Below are 9,133 nucleotides of genomic sequence, written 5' to 3'. Positions count from 1 at the left end.
TGGTTAGAAAAAAAAGGTGGAAAATAGACTAAAATGATAGATTACAAAAAATCTGGTTCAATCCCATTGATATTAACTGATCCCGTTTGGCTTAGGATTTCAGAAATAGTAACCATCATTTTTAGTAAAATATTGGCCACATCTATCCTTGGTCTGAACATGTAATAACATTAAGCTTAACCAACGGAAGAAATTGTCATCATTTATAATAACTAAATAAAAAATCAGAGCAAGGAATCCATTCACCGTTTTTGGATTCCATCAATGGCCCCTTAGACCAATGACGTGCGCCGACCCGCAGCTGCTAACCCAATACACATTAATGAACTAGATAAGGGGTCCCTAACTACAGCGATATGGCATATCCACAGATTGAGGATTCAGGTGAGCACAGGAGGCCTTTGGTCTCCACTGTTACCCAACATCCATTGAGAGATTCTGATATAAGGGGGACTCTGATGTATGGGGGGGGACCTGATGTTAGAGGGTCTCTGACGGGAACGCGGTTGCAAGGGGGAAACACTCATGTATAGGGAAACTATGATGGGGGCACTGATGTGTGTGGGGGGAATTCTGATGGAAATCTTGATGTAAAGGGGAACTCTGATGAAAAAAGGGACCCTGATGGAAGGAGAGACTATGATGCGGAGCCTGATGTAAGTTGGGGGGGGACCTTGATGGGAACCCAGTTGCAAGGGGGACTATGATGAAGACACTGATGTGTGTGTGTGTGGGGGGGGGGACTCTGATGTAAATATTAATGTAAAGGGGAACTCTGATAGGAACTCAGATGTAAAAGGGGACACTGATGTTAGAACTGATGGGGAAGTCTGATATAAGGGGACTCTGATGGGGACCCTGATGTGGGGGGGGGGGGGGACCTTGATGGGAACCCAGTTGCAAAGGGGACCTCTGATGTGAAGGGGGACTACGATGGGGACACTGATGTGTGTGTGTGGGAGGGGGGACTCTAATGGAAATCTTGTTGTAAAGGGGAACTCTGATGTAAAAAGGGACCCTGATGGAAGGGGGGACTATGATGTGGAGCCTGATGTAAAGGAGGCTCTTATATGAGGGGACTCTGATGTGGGGGGGGGCCTCGATGGGAACCCAGTTGCAAGGGGGACCTTTGATGTGAAGGGGGACCTCTGATGTGTGTGTGTGGACTCTGATGGAAGTATTGATGTAAAGGGGAACTCTGATGGAAACCCAGATGTAAAATGGGATTGATGACTGATGTTAAGGGAACTAATGGGGAGTCTGATGTAAGGGGGACTCTGATGGTGACCCTGATGTGAGGGGGGGAATCTGATGGGATCCCTTAGTGTAATGGGGGAGGGGGGGTCTGATGGAAATCCTGATGTGAAGGGGAACTCCAAAGGGAACCCTGATGTAAGGGTGCACGCTGATGGAAGGGGGACTCTGATCGGGACCCTCATGTAGTGGGGGGCTCTGATGTAAGGGGGACTCTGATGGGAACCCTTAGTGTAAGGGGTGGCGGCTCTGATGGAAATCCTGATGTGAAGGAGAGCTCCGACGGGTACCCTGATGTTAAGTGGGCCTCCGATTGGGACCCTGATGTTAGATGGGACTACGAAGGGCACACTGATTTGGGGGGGGCGCCTCTGATGGGGACCCTGATGTATAGGGGAACATATTCATCAATAAAACTGAGTTTTTCGTCCAGTGAATATTTCTGAAACATACAAAGTGGCCCTCGTACTGAAAGATTTAGAGACCCCTCAACTAATATCACACTAAATTTTCCTGATTGGTTGCCATGTATTATTGCACCCCTTTGCTCTTCCCATCTTATTTACTATAAATCCACGTTATACAACAGTCACCGGACAGAACGTGTTCATCTGACCACTAGAAGTATCTCTTTTTGTAAACCAAGTTATCAAATGATCTACTTTTAATGCACTACAACCCAGACTTGCTGCATCTGAGAAGTGCTCTGTAGAGTGTAGAGTGCATTGTAAGAGCCGGAGGTGATAATCATTCGATTCGCATTTTATATCTACGCTTATAAACAAAATCTAAAAATATAACATATCTACAATGTATGTGCTATAATATAGTGGTACTACTATGATTCTTAGATCTTCCTTACATCTGATGCAAATACACGATGGTGGTATTTCCAAATACAAAAAAAAAAAAAAAGAATAAAAAAACAAATCATAACAACTCAAACCGTCCACATGTGGATTCCGTAATAAAACCGAGCACCTTACGAATTCTGTTCATGTATTTCATCACATACACACAGAAGGCAGCCAGTTTGTGGATTATAGTACCCAATGACATCAGCTAAATTCTGACTGTTCTTAGCTTCATACAGTAATTTCCTGGGATCCTCGGCTCCATCTAGTGGCGATATCAAGTACTTCAGAAAAATAGCCAACTAAGAAAAAATAACCACATTATGGCCACTAGATGGAGCTGCTGATCTTAGGAAATATGATCAGAATTCATCGGGGCTGGGTAAATGTTTGCCTCATCATCCAACTTTTTTTTAAAAAATAGACAGACCCCTCAGTGTTGTCAGAATTGAGCCATGGCTGGGATGTCAAGGAGTACCTGTGACTGCAGCTGACCCTCCAGGGATATCAGTGTTAGGAGAAGGACAGTGGGGCCTTTGGCGGTCAGCTATTTACAAGCCTGGCTTTGGGGCTGTCATTAGTGCATGTGGAAGTGTTCATATGCTGTTCTATCAGAAGAATGGCCATCTAGCATCTATGGAAATATCAGCTTATTATTTCACTAGGAACCAGTAAAACCTCCATAGCAAAGTCAATAACCAATTCATGTTTTGCATTGTTTTATACTACCAACAGAACTCCATTCTCTCCTGTGTTTTGGCAATGTGCACTCTCTAAACCATGCAAGGCATTAAAAGTGCTACTAAACCCACAACAGTAAAATCAGTCTGTATATGCAGTAAAGTATGCTTGTTATACTCACTGTGGAACCCAAGGGGTTAATCCTACGCATTGTGTAAAAAAGGTTGTTTAAGCCTGTCTTCTCTAAACCTCCCCTTCTTCCATTGTCCCCAAACCATCTGCTGATAGAACAGAACCTTTGAGGCACTCTGCACATGCTCAGTTTGGCATGTATTGGTAGAGATTTTATTTATTTTTTTCTTGGGAGGGTGCATGCGATCAGCACAGGGCCAATCCGTAGTGTCCAGACAGAGGGTCAGGGGTCCTGCATCCTGATAAGACAGCCAGTGCAGTATGAAAACTCCTACAAACTTTAACAAGGCACTGATAGATGTCACAAGACTGCTATATACTGCTGATGAGAAAAGGTATTTAGCAGTTTATATTTACTAAAATAATTGCATTTCCATGTTCTGTTTACTGTGGGAGACCAGATATAGTGAATGCAGAGTCCTGGGTTTAGTAACACTAACGTTAAAGCATACCTAAACGTAAAAGCCAAAATGTAATATATTGCAGATTAGCCATGTTGTGGCTTCATTCATTTTTTTTTTAGGCCATTTTTACCTTTATTTTCACGTGGTGATATGGCCAGTGTTATCTTTTTCTAACTTACTTTAACCGCTTGCCGACCAGCGCATGATGATGTACGTCGGAACAATGGCACGGCTGCTCAAATGGGCATACCTGTACGTCCCCTTTAAGACGTGGCATTGTGGGTGCGCGCCCGCCGCGTACTCCATGAGCATGCCTGCGGGTCAGACGGACTTGGGGCCCGCGATCATGACATAGAGCGGCAGAACAGGGAGATGCCTATGTAAACAAGGCATTTCCCTGTTCTGCCTAGCAACACGACAGAGATCTACTGCTCCCTGTCATCGGGAGCAGTGATCTCTGTCATGTTGTAGTGAGCCCATCCCCCTTACAGTTAGAATCACTCCCTAGGACACACTTAACCCCTTGATCGCCCCCTAGTGTTTAACCCCTTTCCCTGCCAGTGTCATTTACACAGCAATCAGTGCATTTTTATAGCACTGATCGCTGTATAAATGTCACTGGTCCCAAAATAGTGTCAAAAGTGTCCGCCATAATGTCGCAGTCACGATAAAAATCGCAGATCGCCGCCATTAATAGTAAAAATAAATAAATAAAAATGCCATAAATATATCCCCTATTTTGTAGACGCTATAACTTTTGCGCAAACCAATCAATATACGTTTATTGCGATTTTTTTTTACCAAAAGTATGTAGAATACATATCGGCCTAAACTGAGAAAGAAATTTGTTTTTTTTATATATATTTTTGGGGGATATTAGAGCAAAAAGTAAAAAATTAATTTTTTTTTTCAAAATTGTCGCTCTTTTTTTGTTTATAGTGCAAAAAATAACAACCACAGAGCTGATCAAATACCACCAAAGGAAAGCTCTATTTGTGCGAAAAAAAAAAAAGGACCTCAATTTTGTTTGGGTGCAACGCCGCACAACCGCGCAATTGTCAGTTAAAGCGACGCAGTGCCGTATCACAAAAAGTGCTCTGGTCAGTAAGGGGGTAAATTATTCTGGGGCTGAAGTGGTTAACGGACCAAGCTGTCCAGCATAAAAATCGCAGTTAGAAGGTTGAGACAAACCATTTAACGCTGAAAGGTGTGCTTACAATGGTCAGCTTTTCTTTATTCATGCAAAACCTTTAACCCAAAAGGGAAAAAAAAAACTGCTGCTGGAGTTCGTTAGTCAAGCCCATCAAAATCTGCTAGCGGCCCCCCCACCCAGATTGACAATGCTGCTGCCATTGCTCCTCTATAGATAGAGGAGCCTCACAAAGATCAGAAGTATGTTACTGGCCAGATGTGAAAATAAAGGAAAAAACAAAAGTAGAAAACGAATGCAGACATCCCATTGAAGGATTGGTAGCTCCAATATATTACTTTTTTTTTTGGGTTTATATATGCTTTAATGATGAATCCAGTATGAAAGTAAACAGAAATAGCTACATGAAGATAAACACTAAGGAGCTGATGCATTAAGTATCAGATCATTTCATAGAACCTGTAGAAATGGCTTTTGGGGTTACAAAAGGTTTGCGTAAAGAAAGCGGTGGAAGAATTTCCACTTGTCAAAAATAAGGATGAAGAGGACCATTTGAGATCATTGGGATTACCCGTCCTGTGAAGGGAGAATAACAAAAAAGGGACATTTTTGATACATTTATGATGTGTCCAGGGCTTGGACAAGGGGGGGGCAGGAGGGGCACTTGCCTTGGGTGAAGTATTGTTTTGTGGAGGGGGGGGATCCTGTCATTCGGGCAGCTAGAGAATGAAGCACAGAGCAGTGGTCAAGATAGCTACAGGATGGAGAATTCTGCTCTCTTTCTTTGGCATCTTCGCCATGAGCACTGGATGGCCTTGTCCCGACTCTGGATGTGCCCACACACAACCTGTCACATTCCGACAATAGTCCCTGTTACAATTTATAAAAAAAGAACAGTCCTCAGATTTGTTCTGGTTTTTAAAGGGCAAAATTTCAGAACATTGGATGAATAGACAGCGATGAAACTTGGAAAGTGCAACCGCAAAATAACTGGAGGGCATCATCTTGGGATGTCATGGATACAACGCACCCAGGGACATTTCTCCTTAGTGGCAGATAACCCCAAAATCCCCAACACCTCAACACGTAACATTTCCATGAGAACTGCTGAGAAGAATGCACAAGCCACCTTTGGGGGTAAAAGTCGAACTCCAGTCACACAGCTAACTACACCGTTGAATACTGCCAAGAGACTTGTAAAGCTGCCCATATACTAGTAGATGACATAGTTGAGTACATTCAATGACTTGATAAATTTTGGCTGAAAGTACTTCTAAATTGAATTTGCTTTTAACATTAAATTTTGGAATAAAAAAAAACTTTCCCAAACGAAAACTGCATTCGCTGTTAGAAATTCATGAGTTCGAGAAAAAGATCCATCCTGTTGTCAACTGTGATCCAAAAGAAACATTTGTATTGGTGTATGGCCTGCTTTACTGTGTCCAGCCACTTTTTTGATTTGTACACCTCTCTCCACATGCAGTCTGCTGATTGGATGATTAGCACCACACACAAGTCATCAATATTTATATACTGTAGGCATGAAAAACAAAAACTTAAATGCTGCACGTCCCCCAAAGAAAGCCCAACAATGTCTATAGTAGCCTCATGTCGGGCTCCATCCAGGCCATGCTCCAACATGTTTCACCCTGCCCCAAGGCTTAATCCATGATGGTAAAACTCGTTGGAGGTGTGACCTGGATGGAGACTGACCCGAGGCTACTTCTACTATAGAAACTGTTGGGCTTTGCAGGATGTGCAGCATTTAGGAGGTTTTCGTTTTTCAAGCTTGTGTTTACTGAGCCAACACCAAATCTCCTTCAGCCTGCACTCCTTCGGCTTGAGCCATCAGATCTGGACACATAGGAGCCTGGAGCGGCATCCCCGCTATCTGGTGTTTGTTCGCGATCAATATTTAAACAATAGAGATGGTCACTGTTGCTACATCTGCCAATGGAAATGCCCGTTTAGTCACAGGCCCCTTACTGTCAACAAAAGTTCATGGTGTTGGTGGTCCATTTATCCTATGTAAGAAGTATTACATTTTTAGAGAGGTTCCTCAATAAATCGCAGGATAAAACTAAAAACCAACATTCTTGGAGGTCGTTTTTTCTCTTTTTCTAATTAAGATTATGTGCAGCTGTTTGGGGGGGTCTAAGGCAGCATGTGATGTCCTCCAGAAGCGCATTCTTGACCACCACTGGTAAAGGTATACCATATTAAGCAAGTAAGCCCATACTTTTCTCCATCAATGGAATGGGGTGTGCTGAGTGGTACCCAAATTATGGATTAAGTTGTTTTTTCTCTTTTTCTAGTCAAGATTATGAGCAGTTGTTTGGAGGGGTTTAAGGCAACATGTAAGGTCCTCCAGAAGCGCATTCTTGACCACCACCGGTAAAGGTATACCATATTAAGCAAGTAAGCCCATACTTTTCTCCATCAATGGAATGGGGTTTGCTGAGTGGTATTTATGGATTAAGGTATGGTAATTTATGGTAAATTATGGATTAAGTCGTTTTTTCTCTTTTTCTAATTAAGATTATAAGCAGCTGTTTGGAGGGGTCTAAGTCAATATGTAAGGTCCTCCAGAAGCGCATTCTTGACCACCACTGGTAAAGGTATACCATATTAAGCAAGTAAGCCCATACTTTTCTCCATCAAGGGAATGGGGTGCTGAGTGGTACCCAAATGATGGATTACAAAAAAAAAAAAAACAACCCCCTCCTGGCATCAAAAAGGGCAATGGCAACCTCAAGCTGAAAGGCAAATGAGATTAAGGGTGGAGACTCCCCGTGTGCCTCACGTTCACATTGTAGCTGGAATGTCGATTTCCAGAACAGATTTATAATAATACAATAATATTTGACAGCAACTATGACATCATATATTTGAGATGCTGATTCTTTCAGACAGTACAAATGGTGTAATTTTTTTTTTTTTGAATAGCCTATTGTGGTACAAAAAGAAATATATATAATAATAAAGTTGTTGCCTGTAAACAAGGACAGGCCGTCACGCACGATTGTGCAAATGTGCAACACTCACAAAGCACCTTAAATGTTGTCATCGGGCAGTCGTCCATGTCCGGCAGTACCATACTGCATAATGACTTGGTAACTGCAAAGTACGGCAAGTGGTCTCACTTTGCCAGGAGCACCCATGTGAATCATCATGTCGTTTTGTGCCTGAGTCTCACCTTTTCGCACAAGCCACCACAGATTACCGTTTCCTCCAGTCTTCTTTGAGCTGCCTGAGAATGTACGCCCAATCCATATAGTCATTCCACGTGTGGACAAAACAGCTACGAGGAAACCTTTTTTTTGTGAAGCAGAACAAGCACAGCATTATACAGGATATTTAACTCTTGTTCTTTGGGTTCTGGTGCTAGCCATGTTGGGTCTCCTGACATGAAGAGCACCAGTGTTCAAGTCTTGTGTGATGGTGGCAGCACTGCTCTTATGGCAATGCCCCGGTCAGTGCTATGGGGCTACTAGCTCTGTGGCTGCAGCTTGTTGGCATAGAAGTCTCTGCAGGTCTGGCAGCATCGCTGGTACCACCTCATATCCTGGCAGAGGTTCTTCTCCCGGATAACTCGGCAGTACACCGTCCACTGGTCACCAGTGCACTTGTATGTCAGCGCAGCTGTAAGAAGAAAAGCTTGGTTAGGGTTATATGATAAAGACAGCAGGACAAGAAAATGCAGAACTATAAATGAGGGCAAACACCCAACTGATGGCAACTTTATTCTCTCTGACAGGCTTTATGAAAGCCAATCATCGTGTGCTTCCCTAAGGACGCATTGAAGTAGACAACACTGATTAGGATTTATTAACAACATGTCTCTAAAGCGATCATCTTGGGCTATATTGGACTTCACAAAGGCTGCATTCACACCTGAGAGTTTCGTAGCTCGAAGTTTCAAAAACACTGATGGAGAAAAAAAAAGTAAAATTTATTATTCTCTATGGTTCTCCACCTCAAGTTGCCTGAAGTGCAAAAAGTTTTGGAGCTTCTTTTGTAGCTCGATCTGGGCAGGCTGGTATGTTTTGGAAGAGTTTTTTCCCCACAGAAATGCATTGAAATGTGCAATTCGTGCATTTTTTTAACGTTTCCGTGCGGTTTGTTGCAAGTTTTTGAGTGGTTTTCTGCTCAAATACAATAATTAAAATAAAAATAATAACCATTAACAAAAATATTAGATATTAGATAAATAATAAAATAAATGAACCTCTACCCCCAACCTTAACCACTAAATCTTGCACCTAACCCAACACCCTCCCTCAGAAAAAAAAAAAAAAAAAAAAAAAATTATATATATATATATATATATATATATATATATATATATATAACCCCAACAATAATTAAATAAAAGCAGATGAAAAAGCTGAAAAACAACAAAAAACGATGAAAACAGATGATAGATTTCTCTATTCACTAATAACAAAAATGCCAAAGCTCAAACACGCTTTTAAAAACACACAAATATGTGCATAAAAGCAAGTGACAAAACTCCTGAAAAAAAGCTAAACAAAACGACGCTCAGGTGTAAATGCGGCCTTAAATTTCAGGTATGGTAATTTTACCTTCCAGCTTGG

At 42.1% G+C, this 9,133-nt stretch overlaps 1 protein-coding gene across 2 annotated transcripts in view; it reads right to left on the bottom strand.

The window, feature by feature from the left end:
• Positions 1-4,234: 4,234 nt before the first annotated feature.
• The window catches only part of ADAMTS17 (ADAM metallopeptidase with thrombospondin type 1 motif 17), a 407,931-nt gene continuing 403,032 nt past the window's right edge, over positions 4,235-9,133 (bottom strand). Inside the window, exon 24 of one of the 2 annotated variants that reach the window (XM_073618375.1) lies at positions 4,235-8,177. In XM_073618375.1, coding sequence (XP_073474476.1) covers positions 8,026-8,177 — 152 coding nt within the window. In that variant the 3' untranslated portion in view covers positions 4,235-8,025. The remainder of the gene's footprint in view (positions 8,178-9,133) is intronic. The other variant, XM_073618376.1, reaches the window with a different exon arrangement.

The sequence above is a fragment of the Aquarana catesbeiana genome, linkage group LG03 (genome assembly GCF_042186555.1).
Source record: "Aquarana catesbeiana isolate 2022-GZ linkage group LG03, ASM4218655v1, whole genome shotgun sequence".
Lineage (NCBI taxonomy): Eukaryota > Metazoa > Chordata > Amphibia > Anura > Ranidae > Aquarana > Aquarana catesbeiana.
Note: the sequence above shows the minus strand (reverse complement) of the source record. Positions and strands in the feature narration are given on the sequence as shown.